General features: G+C 48.9%; 2 protein-coding genes across 7 annotated transcripts in view; one reads left to right on the forward strand and one right to left on the reverse strand.

Moving 5' to 3' along the window:
- Positions 1-499: 499 nt before the first annotated feature.
- Positions 500-7362, reverse strand: ZFYVE19 (zinc finger FYVE-type containing 19). Of its 2 annotated transcripts, none has more exons than XM_024732377.1 (11): positions 7222-7362; positions 5858-5979; positions 5636-5689; positions 5133-5251; positions 4891-5036; positions 4434-4542; positions 2195-2404; positions 1683-1762; positions 1273-1319; positions 1010-1131; positions 500-927 (listed from the first exon to the last, which is right to left on the reverse strand). In XM_024732377.1, exons 1-11 carry the CDS (start codon positions 7273-7275, stop codon positions 743-745), a joined length of 1248 nt encoding a protein of 415 aa, XP_024588145.1. In that variant the 5' UTR covers positions 7276-7362; the 3' UTR covers positions 500-742. The 2 variants fall into 2 exon arrangements, with proteins under 2 accessions (XP_024588145.1, XP_024588146.1); XM_024732378.1 differs by having other exon boundaries at positions 1273-1371.
- Positions 7363-7605: 243 nt separating this feature from the next.
- DNAJC17 (DnaJ heat shock protein family (Hsp40) member C17) overlaps positions 7606-14183 on the forward strand; it is a 39161-nt gene continuing 32583 nt past the window's right edge. For all 5 annotated transcript variants that reach the window (XR_003001421.1, XM_024732381.1, XM_024732383.1 and 2 more), the window contains exon 1: positions 7606-7737. Coding sequence is in view for 4 of the 5 variants with exons in the window: in XM_024732381.1 (XP_024588149.1) it covers positions 7660-7737 (78 nt within the window). In the remaining variant the exon portion in view is untranslated. The remainder of the gene's footprint in view (positions 7738-14183) is intronic.

Genomic DNA, 14183 nt, shown 5'->3' on the forward strand with positions numbered 1-14183 from the left:
AGGACTCTTTCTTGAACCAGCTCCAAGCCAGAGGCAGAAAGAGAAAAAGCAGGGGCTAAGCAGAGGGGTATAAAGGGTATAGGCTCAGAGGCCAGGAATCAGGTCAGAAGGAAGTTGGTGGGAACAGACACTGGGTCTGAATGGCATGTGGGTTGGGACAGGAGCCCTGGAGGTGCATCCTTTAGGAGTAAGGCAGGAAGCAGGGTATGCATTCACTGCTTGTGCATGCAGTGTTTGAGTATGGTGGGGCCTGGGGGCTAAGCTGGGCTGCCCAGAGCAGGATGCACAGTTCAGTTCAGTTCAGTAGTATGAATATTCATGCCTACTGCGTATGAGGCCACCAGGATGGGTGGGACTGTTCCTGCCTGCAGAAGCCTGCAGGACGGCTCAAGCCTTTTCCTCACTCTACAGGACTGGACTTACAGCCTACTCTGCTCTTGCCACCTCTCCAAGGCCTAGGCTCAGGGCCCACAGGGTTCTATAGATAAAAGATGCTGGGTCCAATGAATCAACATACTTTATTAAATGCTCTAAGTGCCAGTAGAGGGCCCTGGACCCTTGAGCAAGTTTCAGGACTCCTCCTTGGATTCAGGCTGGTCTTTCCCATCATGCCTCTCACTCCTAGTCCAGACTTCAATGCTGGAGGCTCCAGACTTCTGCCTTCCCTCTGGCTCCTCCAGTCATCGTCTCCAATGGAGAATCCTTCCTCCTTCCAGGGACGGAGGCTCAGGAAAGAGCGCATTCATAAGCAGTCTAGCCTGACATGTTCTCCCATCAGATGCCCTGGAGGGCACCCCAGCTTGTGTGACTGCCTGTAGGATGGCCTTCCTGGGAGGACCAGGGTTCCCTCAGTGCTCTCGGCTTTTATGCTGGGGGTGGTAGGCAGATGTCTGGTGCTCTTTAAGTTCAAAGGCATCATGGCCTTCCCTGTGGAGCACAGATAGAGGTCAGGGATCACAGGTGGCCCCGCAACTCTCCCAGCCCCAAAGAACATTCCACCTGCACCCACCGGAAGCAGCGGACACAGTAGAGGTCTCCGTCACAGCTAGCACAGCGCAGGGTGGCATCCTCATTGCAGATACAGCACCAGGGGAGCTCCTCTTCCTCAGCCTCAGGCCTGGCGGCCACGGCCTGAACATTTGGAGAACAGGGAGGAATGGGGGACATAAGGTACCCGATGGGGTCTGGGAGGGCGGCTGGAGGAACAGTCGGCCAGGCAGGGAGGGAGGCTGTGGTGGCGGCCCAGGGGTCTGTGTCTGGGGTTTTCCTCACCTCAGGCTCTGCCCTGCAGGATTGGGCTTGGGGTCGGAGAGCTGGCTCTGCAGGGATGTTAAAGCCACTTGCCTCATCCAGGGCAGCTTCTTCAGTGAGCTGTGGACAGGGCGAAGAGGTACAGCTCCCCACTCCAGGCAGCCCCGCCAACACACAGTATTTCTGCGCTCTGTGGCCTTAGCTCTTAACCCATCTTCCTTTATGTTGTCTGTGGCTGCTGATACCCCATCTCAAGGGCCCAGGGGCAGGTCTGTGTCACACGGGCAGGGAGGCCCAGCTAGAACAGGAGCTGCACAGTGACTAGCCATCGAGCCCCAGAGCGGAGGCAGAGTGAATGGGGTCAGGTGGGTGGTGGGGCAGTGTGGCAGGGACAGGACAAGGGGTGGTCGGGTGGGTAAGGCGGGGCCGACCTGCTGAAGGACTCTCTGGATGGCTGTCTCCTCATCCTCTTCGTCATCACTGTCTGGAAGGCGGTAGTCCTGTAGGGTCACTTGAAGAGGGAGAGACGGGAGCAGGGGAAGAGGAGTGAGGTTGAGAGCTCACCTGAGTGGCTGTACTTCTGCCCCCAGCAGAGGTTTGGTTTCCAGTGGCACGTGTTCCACAACTGAGCAGCCTTTGCAGCCATTCTGATCAGACCCTGCCCCACCATGCTGGGCTGGAGGGCATGAACAGAAGGCTCCGTACCTGAAGGGACCCAGGGTCCCCTGCCCCCTGAGGGCTGCCACTTGTTCCTCATCCACTGCTTTGCCCTAGCACCTTCCTCGTGGTTCTGGGTGGAGCTCGATAGACCCCTGGGCACAGGGACCCCCAGCCCCTGACTCAGCCTGGCAGGGAGTACAGCCACTGTGCAGTTTGGCCTGAGGGTGAGAGTGGGGAGGACTGCCCAGTGGACATGAATGAGTGGCTGCTCTCCAGCCTCTACCTCTATCGGGGTCGCGTCCCTGCAGCACGGCCAGGCGCTTGGCGAGGGCCAGGATCCGCTCCTGCCTTGTGTTCTCCTCCCGAAGCGTGACTGCTGCCTCAGCCAGCAGCCTCCTCTTCTCCTCCTCCAGGGACCAGGTGGCCTGTCCCTTGCAGCTGGTGCTCTGGGCCCCTGGGTCCCCCTGGTTGAGGTCATTCTGGATAGAGGCGGCTGGAAAGGGTGATGCATTCAGGGAGGCAGACATTTCAGGATCTCTCATCAGAAACCACTGAGCCCGTTTCTCAACGTTTTAAAAAAAAACACAGATTGGGTTTCCCTGGTGGTGCAGTGGTTGAGAGTCCGCCTGCCGATGCAGGGGACACGGGTTCGTGTCCCAGTCTGGGAAGATCCCACATGCCGAGGAGTGGCTGGGCCCATGAGCCGTGGCCGCTGAGCCTGCGCGTCCGGAGCCTGTGCTCCGCAACGGGAGAAGCCACAACAGTGAGAGGCCCGCGTACCGAAAAAAAAAAAAAAACCCACAGATTATCAGCTTTTTGTTCAACAATAGCTCCTGTGGTTTATATTACAAATAAAATTAGTATTTCCTCCATTATCCCAAATGTAAAAAACTAGTAATCTTAGACATTTCTTTTTCAATTATATCCATCCCACCCACCTGATATTTTAACATGCTGCCCTTAGGGTAGTTGCCCCATGGTATGAGAATCACTGCCCAAAAGGAGCAGGATATGGGGAGGTCAAGGTCCAGCCAGGCTCTCTGCCTTACAGGCTGGAATCAGCATTTCCAGGGAGCAGCGCAGAGAGGACATGAGGGAAGCTGAGGTCTTGAACGTCACTAGGCAGGAAGAATTTTACCAGAGTGGGTGTGGCTCTGACATGGTGCCCTTTAGCTCAGAGTTTCAGAGTAAGATGTTTGAAGTCAGTCGGCTTCGGGTTCAAGTCCCAGCTTTGCTACTTAATAGCTGTGTGACCTTGGTCAAGTTCCTTAAGCTCACCAGGCCTCAGTTTCCTCATTTATCAAATACGGATAATAACAGTTATTATAGGATTACTGAGGCTATTCAGTGAGATTGTATCTCTAAAGCAGGGTTTCTTAATCTTGGTTCTATTGACATTTTGGACAGGATACTGGCATACCTTGTTTTATTGAGCTTCGGTTTATTGCGCTTCACAGACACTGCCTTTTTTTTTTTTTTTTTTTTTACAAATTGAAGGTTTGTGGCAGCCCTATGTTGTCAGATGATGGTTAGCAATTTTTAGCAATAAAATATTTTTAAATTAAGGTATGTACATTGTTTTTCTAAACATGCTATTGTACACTTAACAGACTACAGTATCGTGTACATAATTTTTACACGCACCAGGAAACCAAAAAATTTGTGTGACTCACTTTATTGCAGTGGTATTCAACTGAACCTGCAATATCTCTGAGGCATGCCTGTAATTCTTTGTTGCAGGGTTGTCCTGTGTATGTACGATGTTTAGCAGCATCCTTAGCCTCTGCTCACCAGATGTCAGTGGTACCCTATGAGTTGTGACACCACCCCAAAAGTCTGCAGACGTTGCCAAATGGGCCCTGGAGGGAAAATCATCCATGGTTGAGAACCACTGCTCTGAAGCTTTTGAACAGCAGTGTCCAAAAGAATTTTTTAAGATGATGGGATCATTCCATATCATGTCTGTATTTGTGCTGTCCAAGATTGTAGCCATGAGCCACTTGTGGCTACGGAGCACTTGAAATGTGGCTGGTACCACTGAGGAACTGAATCTTAAATTGTATTTAATTTCAACTAAACGTAAATAGCCTCTTCCTCCTCTTTGTCATCATCATCATCGTTGTAGAGAACATTCACTAAGCATTTACTATGAGCCAGGCAGGGTCCTAAACGCTACTGGATTAGCTCATTTCCTCCTCATGACTTCCCTGTGAGGTAGGTTTTACCACACATTCCTCCATTTTACAGATGAGGAAAGTGAGACTTAGGTCAAGTAACGTGCCGAGGGTCACACAGCTAGTAAGAGGTAGAAAAGGGAATCACTGTCTGAGCCTAAAGCCCACATGCCTATCCACTAGGCCTACACTGGCTCCCACTGGAGTAAACACTCAATAAATGGTAGCCTTTGTAATGTTGACTATTCTCTGATTGATGTTCACCTCCCAGAGCGTGGGCAGCAGAGCCTCTCCCACCTGGGGAAAGAGTCAGGGCAGATCCCTGGGGGAGCTAGGTGGAGAAGATACCTGGGCCTCCTCGTTCCCAGCTCTCATCAATAGCCACCTCCGCTGCTAGCTCTGTCAGCAGATCCTGTGCCTGCTGGGCCTGGGTCCTGGTGTCTGGTGGCTGATGTGCCTGCTCAGAGGAGGGAACCTCAGTGGGGAGCAGCGTAGGCAGGAAGCCACACCATAAGGCTCAGAACAGTTTTAGGTCAGGGGTGGATGCTGAGGAGTTCCCAAAGCTCAGGGAAAGGGGACAATTCCAGAGCCCACATAATCAAATAGGTCTGGCAGTCCCCAGCAGGACCAAGGGGCCACTCTTTCCTGCCCCACCCAATCCTGCTGCCTGTCCCTGGTTCCTTGGTCTGGCAGCAGGCCTCAGGAGCAGGAGGTACTCCTGCAAAGTATCTAAGCATACACGTATCTGGGCTTCTACTGGGTCCTCGTCCCAGGGCCTCCATCCCTCCAAAGTCACAGCACTCACCAGCTGGGGGGTCTGAGAAGGTGGAACTCTGCCCTGCAGTGAAGCAAGCCGTGCCTCCATCTCCTGGGTGGAAGGGATGGAACCCTGGGGTGCATCCCTCAGTGCAACTAGCCTGGCTTCTATCTCTGCCTGCGAGGGCACTGACTCTGCAATTGGCATAGAGAAACCTTGTAAGATCCAGAGGAATCCTAGTCTCACGAGCCCTGAATAGTGTCTTTTCCACCCTGTCTGCCCCCACTCACTGGGCTTGTTCTCCTGGCGGAGCCGTGCTAGGCGCTCAGCAATGACTTGGTCTTGCTGGGTCAGTCCATGGCTCTGGGGAGTGCTGGGCTTCTGCTTGGCTTCCAAGGCTGCCACACGCCTGGCAGGATATGAGATAGAGGCTCTTAAAGAATGCAGAAGGGAGGGGTGAAGGCACTCACTGTTTCCCATTCAAATCATTTCTAGGCAGCTAGGGAGGCCTCCAACAGACAATTTTCTGTGGCGCTGGCTCATGTCACCCTGCAGCCCAACCCAGCTGACCGACGGGAGAGTCCAGATGAGAGGGTGAGGTCTACCAAGAATCTTTTCTGGGGAAAGGACTGGTGAGCTGCTTTCTAAGCCCAAGAGGGCAGTCAGGAGCCTGAGAGGTAGATATTTTCCTGATCCTGTGCTCATTTGATCTGTAGGCTGGGAAGAGACTCCTACCCTATGGCTCCCTTGTCCTTTCCCCATCCCCATTTGTCTCTGTCCCTTCAGCACTTACTTCTTATAGTTCTGAGGTGGTGACCACTTGGAGGCATTGGCAGGAGCAGATCCTCTATAGAGAAGAAATCTGGTGTCAGAAGTCACCTGCCATCTGCCTGTCAGTGTCCCCCACCCCAAACACTTCCTGGGCTGACTCTAGACATAGAGCACAAGGCTGTGAGGCCTAGCCATCTGCCTGCTGCCATGCTTGGCTGAACCCTCGACCATATTGGCTTCTCACCTGGTCAGAACCTCATGGCACTGCTTGCAGACTTTCTGTTGGGTGTTTCCAGCCCGGGGAACTGCTGCACTGAAGCTAAGGCAGCCGGAACAGAAGGCCCGGCCACAGTTCTTACAGCCGTACTACAAGAAACATGAAGCAAGGGGTCTACCTCTCACCTGCCCCTGCAGGCTCCTCCCTGGGACTCTCCAAACACACACAGAGAGCAGACACTGGAGTTGTGACCAGCTGCTGGGAGGAGGATGAGGAGTGGGGCCCCTAAGGACTGGGGAGAGACAGGGGTGGAGGGTAAAGCGATTCCTCAGTCTCCAGTATTCTATTCAAATCTCGAAAGCTTCATGCAAAATTCCCATGCTTTCTACTCTGTCTTCAATTCCCTGACACTGGAGTGTAAAAGACAAATAGGCAAAGCCCCATGCTTCAGGTCACTGACTCTTCAAAAAGGAGAAACAGTGCAGAGCCCATGCCTTCTCTGCTCTAGCAGAGATGAAAGGAGGCTTGACTCAGAATGGGATGGTAACAGTAGCAGCCTCCATTTATTAAGCATTTACTGTGTGCCAGGCACTAAACTCAGTACTTAACTTTCACCACCTGATTTAATCCTCACAATTTATACACACTATCTTACTTATTCCTGATGACCACCATTATTATTCCTATTTTAAACGGGGTCAGAGAGGTTACACGACTTGCCCAAATCAAGGTCACCCCATGAATGACAGCAGAGCTCAAATTTGGATCCTGACCACTTTGACTCCAAAACCCAGGTTTCTGAGTGCTACATGGATCTGCTTCCCTACCTGCTATTCATTCATCCTATCTGGTTCCTATCTCCTGGTCACAACTGAGGCTGAGGAAGCCTGCAGTTTACCAGGGAAACTTGGCAGGTCTGGCCTGAGGACAAGTGAGACTTTGCCATGGTGCCCTGGGGCAGGAGAAAGGGCAGTAATCTAACTCAAGAAACCGGGTAAGGGCTTGCTGGTGACGGTTTCAGAGCAGAGAGAGCAAAGGGCGTGGTGTGATGGAGAGTAGGCTGTGGAGAAGCAGAGTGGAGGGAAGGAAACAGCCGGATCCTACACCTGGCAGACAGAAAAGCCTAGATTTCCAAAAATCACAGGAGCCCAATTTACAGTTTATGGGGGAACTCTCACCTCCAGCACCTCACTGGACCCTCACACCAACCCCGAAAGCGAGGGAGTGTTAGCCCCACTTTATAGAAATGGAAACTGAGGCTCAGTGACTTCATCAAAACCACACACCTGGAGAGGGCCCGTAAAAACAAGCCTGCGAACTGCAAGTCCTGTGCATTTCCCTCTACTCCGCGCCCTCCCTAGCCCTCTAGCCCCCGGGGAGAGAAGACTCGCCTCCTTCTTGAAGAGGGTGAACTTGACAGCGCAGCCGTAGCACCTATTCTCCATCGTGGTTGTCTGCGCGGCGCGGCAAGGTCGGCGGAGCTGAGCTCCTGCGGCTCATATCCAGGACCCCGTGCACCCTCACCCAACCCCGCCGTTACTCTCCACGCCCACTCGCGCGGGCCAACCAAGGCCTCCGACAGGAGAATCACTACGGTCACCTCAGCCCGAGAGCACCAGCGGCGGACGCGAGGGCTGTTGGGAGTCGTAGTTCATTCACTAGTGCCCGCTTCCCTCAGAGGCAGTCAAGCCTAGTTCAGATCACGACATTTCCCAGGAGGCTAAGCGCCTTCCTCAGGCTTGGGTGGGGGGGGGGTCGATAGTCCCCGGGAATCCCCACACGCTTAGGCTCTTGGGAGTTGTGGTACTAATCCAGTCAGGGTTGGAACCATGGCGGTGACCAAGGAGCTCTTACAGATGGACCTGTACGCGTTATTAGGTATCGAGGAGAAGGCGACGGACAAAGAGGTGAGAACTGGGGCGAGGAGGGCCGATCCCGAGCGACCTGGCGGGCTTTCCCGTCTTGGCGCCTCGCCCGCGGCTGGCAACACCAGCTTTCCACGTTCGGCCGGGCCCTGAGTGGGGAGCGAGGGGCGGCCCGACGGCCTCAGGTGGGTTCCCAGACCTTTCCTGAATGGTCTGAGGGCCTCACGAGGAAGAGGGGGCACGAGAGGGAGGCTCCTAGCGCGGGGAACTGTACTGTGCTCTCCCCGTGGCCCTTGCCTAGAATGGGCCGCGGATGAGTCTGTGAGACAACCTTAGCCTACTTCCTGCGCCTGCGCAGTGTCAGCCTTCGAGTCCGCATCTATCTAAACTGTGGCAGGGGGAGCTTCATTGTCTCTCTCTTGCTGGCTGATTTAACTGGGCTTAGAGCCTAGGGCGGAAGAAAGGCCAGGTCTCAAGGCTCCTCCATTCCTTTTCCATACCCTCCGTGGCAGTGTGACCTATGACTCTGCCATCTCTATTTTCTTTTTACATCCCAGCCCTTTGACTCTTTTCAAGTAGCAGATGCTCAGGTGTTGCCCTCTCACCATGTGCTAGTGGGCCAAAAGCAGGAGGATCAGAAGGATAAGGCAGATGACCTAGAGTTTCACGGGAAGGCGTTGATAGATGTGTCAGGGAGTGGGACAGTGATCAAGCTGTAATTAAGATTTATGTTACTTTCCCCTGGATTATGGTGGTAGCTGTAGCAGTGTAGGAAGGGGAGGCAGATAAGCCACCAGATGGAAATTAATGCCTGCAGATGCCCCTGTACCTCCAGGCTGCTCTGCTCATCGGCAGAGCTTGTGAGAAGAGGAAGCTCTGGGGCAGAAAAGCAGGGAGACCCATAGGGCCCTTGTGGAGGGATACTGTCAGCCTGTACAGAACTGTTCCCTGCAGCTGCAGCTGAAATCAGAAGTGGGCCATGGGGATGTATACACAGCACCAAAAGCATCTGTTACACCTATCTCATAAGTCTTAAATTTTCACTGTTAATAATGCCTAACACCTATATAATACTATGTGCTGGACACTATTCTAAGTGTTCTACATTTGTAAATTGTTTAATTAGTACTTCGTTAATAGTGAGAAATTACTTTGGACACTTCACACCAGATCTAGCCAGTGTGTTGGAACCTCAAAGTTGAGAACTCCTGAGGAAGGCAATTAAGAGCCACTGATGTATATATTAATCAGAGAAGTGACATAATCAGATTTTAAAGAAAATATTCAACATCAGTGTGCAGAAAGGACACAAGTAGGGGGTGGGTAGAGGAGCTGCCACTAGGGGGTCAGGTGGGGCTGTTGTCTAGGCAAGAGGCCAAGGTCTAAGCAGCACAGTGAGGTTAGGATTCAGTTTTCACTCAGGTGAGATAAGGGATAGGTGAGACGACTTTTTTTTTTTAAGAATTTTTAAAATATTTATTTATTTATTTTGGCTGCGTTGGGTCTTTTGAGTTGTGGTAGCACGCGAGGTCTTCGTTGAGGCATGTGGGATCTTTCTTTGAGGCGCGTGGGTTTTCTCTCTAGTTGTGGCGCGCGGGCTTTCTCTCTAGTTGTGGCGCGCGGGCTTTCTCTCTAGTTGTGGTGTTCAGGTTTTCTCTCTCTAGTTGTGGTGCGTGGGGTCCAGAGCGCATGGGCTTTGTAGTTGCAACTTGTTGAGGTGCGCGAGCTCAGTAGTCGTGATGTGCGGGCTTTGCTGCCCTGCGGCATATAGGATCTTAGTTCCCTGACCAGGGGTCGAACCCGTGTCCCTTGCATTGGAAGGCGGATTTTTTACCACTGGACCACCAGGGAAGTCCCCTGGAATCATTCTTGATACCTCCCTATCCTCTCACTCTTGCATCTAGTCCATCACCAGGTCCTAATGAATTCACTTCTCAAATAATCTCCAAACCTGTTCATTAATCTCCATCTCCACCACCACCGCTCCAGCCCAAATGCCCATCAACTTCCATCTGAATGATTAGAGTGGCCTGCCAACTCATTTCCCTGCTTCCAGTCTATTCTATTACACTCTGTTGCACTCCTCCAATTTGTTCTACTCACGGAAAATGGAATAATCTTGGTGCTCCTTTAAAACCCTATTGCACTTTTAATAAAACATGCAATAGAATTTCTTACCCCTTCTTACATGCTTTTCCCTCTGCCGAGAACTCTTTCTCCCCTTCTGTTAACCTGGGTTACTTTTACTTGGCTTTCAGAACTCAGCTTAAATGGCACTTCCTCAGAGAGGCCTTGCCTATTGTACTTTCATAGCAGCCACTTCTCCTTTCCAGCACTTATATCAGTTTGCAAGCATATATTCATTTGTGTGATTATTTATCTCATGCCTTACTCCCCTCTGTACTCTTAGCTCTGAGGAGCAGGTCTGGTCCATTCACTTCTGTAGCATCCCCTTCCTGGTGACTGGCACAGAGTAGGCTCTCAATAAATATTTGTTGAATGAAGGAAGTAACAGCTAAGAGCCCACTGGAACAACTTGGCTTGAGAATCAGGAGATCTGGGGCCTCATTCAGAGCCTGACTTTCCTCAAATGTAAAACGAGGGAGTTGGGCAAACTATGACTTCAGGGGTCAAATGGCCCATGACCTGGTTTTTAATGAGCCATGAGCTGAGAATGGTTTTTCATGTTAAAACGATTGTAAAAAAAACAACCACGACTCAACAACAAAAAACCGAATAACTCAATTAAAAAATAGGCAAAGGACTTGAATAGACATTTCTTCAAAGAAGATATATAAATGACCAATAAATACATGAAAAGACGTTCAGTACCGCTGGTCATTAGATAAATGCAAATGAAAACCACAGTGAGATACCACTTCATACTCATTAGGATGGCTATTAAAGAAAAACAAAAACAGAAAGTTACTAGTGTTGGTGAGGATGTGGAGAAATTAGAACCCTTGTACATTGCTTGTAGTGCAGCTGCTGTGGAAAACAGTATGACAATTCCTCAAAAAATTAAACATAGAATTACAATATGATCCAGCAATTTCACTTCTGGGTATATACCCCAAAGAAATGAAAGTAGGGACTCAAACAGGTATTTGTTTTTTATTTATTTTATTTACTTTAGCTGTGTTGGGTCTTCATTGCTGCACACGGGCTTTCTCTAGTTGTGGAGAGCGGGGGCTACTGTTTGCTGCGGTGTGTGGACTTCTCACCGCGGTGGCTTCTCTTGTTGCGGAGCATGGGCTCTAGGCACGCAGGCTCAGTAGTTGTGGTTTGCAGGCTCTGGAGCACAGGCTCAGTAGTTGTGGCGCATGGGCTTAGTTGCTCTGCGGCATGTGGGATCTTCCCGGGCCAGGGATCAAACCTGTGTCCCCTGCATTGGCAAGCGAATTCTTAACCACTGTACCACCAGGGAAGTCCCTCAAACATATTTGTACACACATGTTCATAGTGGCATAATTCACAATAGCCAAAAGGTGGGAGCAGCCAAAGTGACCATCAACAAATGAATGGTTAAACAAAATGTGGTATATACATACAATGGAATATTATTCATCCTTGAAAAGGGAGGACATTCTGACACATGCTACAATATGGATGAAACTTGAGGGTATGATGTTGAGTGAAATAAACTAGTCACAAATGGACAAATATTATATGGTTCCTCTTGTACAAGATTCCTAAGAGTAGTCAGATTCACAAAGTAGAATGGTAGTTTCTGGGGTCAGGAGAGTGAGTGTGGAATGAGGCGTTAGTGTTTAAATGGTACAGAGTTTCAGCTTTACAAGATGAAAAAAGTCCTGGAGACTTATGGCGGTAATGGTTGCACAATATTAATGTACTTAATGTCATAGAACTATACACTTAAAAACGGTTAAAATGGTAACTTTTATGTTAATATATATTTTATTTTATATATGTTTTACAATAAAAACAACCAACCAAAACAGAATAAAAACAAAGAAGAACATATGTCACGGGAATTTAGAGAGTCAGCAAGTCCCAAAGGTAGATGTTTTTGTTCCCCATGCAGCCCTAAGGGAGACAGGTGGGGCGAGGTATCATTTTCTTGTAGGAAGGCTTTGAGTTGAGGACCCAGGTTTGGTGTGGAAGTTCTCCGTGGGAGAGGATAACGCCCCAGGAATCCAATCTCCTCCTAGAATCTCAGGCAGTAAGCCCCAGGTTCTTATGTGCTAATGCACATGTGCCTGTGTACGTGTATGTGCGCACACACACAGGACAGGGCCGGGCCCTAGAGCCTGCCAAGATGAAGAGTAGGTCATGGATTAATGCCACTTGCAAACCTTGAAGAGATTCTGAATTAATCTCAGGGATTATTTAGGTGACTGCAATGGCCTTCTAATCCTTTTCCTAGTTCTGTTCTTGCCCCCTTGAGCCTCTTCGCACAGCAGCCAGAGTGAGCCTTTAGATGGTAAATCAGATTGTGTTACCTCTGCTCCCAGCTCCCCAGGGGCTTCTCATCAGTGTTAGAATGAAGCCTGAAGGCCCTCCCTGGCCCTTGGGGCCCTCAATGCCTCTCTTGCATGTTCCCTACCACTCTTCCCTTACTCACCGGGCTCCAGCCACATGAGTCCTATAATTTTTTTTTAATTGTGGTGAAATATATATAACATGAAATTTTCCATTTAAACCTTTTTTTTAGTGTACAATTCAGTGGCATTAAGTACATTTACATTGGTATGCAACCATCACCACTGTCCATCTCCAGAACTTTTCCATCATCCCAAACTGAAGTTCCATAACTTTAAACGTTAACTCCCTATTCTCTTCTCCCCTCAGCCCCTGGTAACTACTATTTTACCTTTCTTCTCTATGAACTTGACTATTTTATGTACCTCATACAACATGCAAATATATAGTATTTGTTTTTTTATATCTGGCTTATTTCACTTAATGTAATGTTTTCAGGTTTCATCCATTTTGTTGAATGGATCAGAATTTCCTTCCTTTTTAAGGCTGAATAATATTTCACCATATGTATATACACATTCTGTTTCTCTACTCATCTTTTGATGGACATTTGGGTTGTTTCAACCTTTTAGTTGTTGTGAATGGTGCTATTAGGAACATGAGTGTATGAATATCTGTTCGAGTCCTGCTTTCAGTTCTTTTGGGTATGTATCCCACAGTGTAATTGCTGTATCATTAAAATTCTATGTTTAATGTTTTGAGGAACTGCCATACTGCCTTCCACAGCAGCTGCACCATTGCACATTTCTACAACAAATGCTCAGTCGTTCCAATTTCTCCACATTCTTCCCACCACTTGTTATTTTCGGTGTTTTGGATAATAACCATCCTAATGGATATGAAAGAGGCCTCCAGTGATATTTTTTCAAACTCACCTAACACATTACTGCTTCATGGCCTTTACATTTGCTAGTCCTTCTGTTTAGAACATCTCTTTCCTGGTAGTTGTATATCTCACTCCCACACCTTATTCAGATTTCCATTCAAGTATCACCCCCTACCCTCTCAAAGGCTTTCAGAAGTCGTACATCTAATTACTACACATTGTATTACATGCCCATTTGCTTACCATTGGTCTCCCCCATTAGAATGTAAAAAATCCAGGAAGGAAGAGACTTACTCTTTTATGTTTACTGCTATGTCTCTAGCACCTAGAACAATGCCTGGCCCTTGATAGGTGTTCAGTCAATCCTTGTTGAATGATTGAATATGTATTATTACTTTCTTATGCAGTCATACTTTGTGGCAAAGTGAAATTACTAGACCAATCAAATATATTTACCAAAAGTAAATGTATTTAAAAGCTTTTTAAAAATTGTCTTTCAGGAAAGTGGTGCCATCTTATACTCCCACTGGGTAGGCAGGAGATCACCCCATCTCTCAGCTGGCAGCTCCCAGCCTGGCTCTCGAAAACAGCATGCTGTGTGCCCAGTGCCTTGCACACACACACACACACACACACACACACACAGATCAGGTCCCACAGTTCATTAAATGAAACTTTACAGTGTTCTCCCTGCCTCTTTTGTTTTTCTCTTTCTTCATTTGTGTTTTCGAGGAGGGTAGAAAGATTTCCCACAAACACCATTCGATTCCACAAACTTTTAAGTGCCTACTTACTGTGTGCCTGTCGCAGAGCCTGGTGCTAGGGATACAAATGTGAAGAGAGCAGTTCCTGGAGGGTCACCCCATCGTGTCTGTTTCCAGCCTCTCTGTCTCTTGCTTTTGTGGTCCATCATTTTGAAATACAGAGGTCACAAAGTTGATAATTCTAGAAGGTGATGCTTTCTAATCAGATGGTGATTTCCTAGAGAGTGTAACTCATGTAGAAAATGACAGCTTTTATAACTAATCTTAACAACTAAGGCCAAGAGTCGTTGTTTGTTACATCTATCGTGTGTTGAGAATGGATGGAAATCATAATACAGAGCCTTGAGCAATGTTGGGAATTCTAAATGTGCGTTTATAATCATCTTTGTACTTAT

The sequence above is a fragment of the Neophocaena asiaeorientalis genome, unplaced genomic scaffold (genome assembly GCF_003031525.2).
Source record: "Neophocaena asiaeorientalis asiaeorientalis breed wild unplaced genomic scaffold, Neophocaena_asiaeorientalis_V1.1 scaffold119, whole genome shotgun sequence".
Taxonomy (NCBI): Eukaryota; Metazoa; Chordata; class Mammalia; order Artiodactyla; family Phocoenidae; genus Neophocaena; species Neophocaena asiaeorientalis.

Excerpts from the sequence above, each read along its gene's own strand:
- ZFYVE19 (XM_024732377.1), bottom strand. The coding sequence starts at position 7,275 with ATGGAGAATAGGTGCTACGGCTGCGCTGTCAAGTTCACCCTCTTCAAG. Across the intron at positions 2,405-4,433 it reads CTGGGAACGAGGAGGCCCAG|CCGCCTCTATCCAGAATGAC; the intron begins GTATCTTCTCCA and ends CACCCTTTCCAG. Across the intron at positions 1,320-1,682 it reads TCCAGAGAGTCCTTCAGCAG|AGCCAGCTCTCCGACCCCAA; the intron begins GTCGGCCCCGCC and ends ACATCCCTGCAG.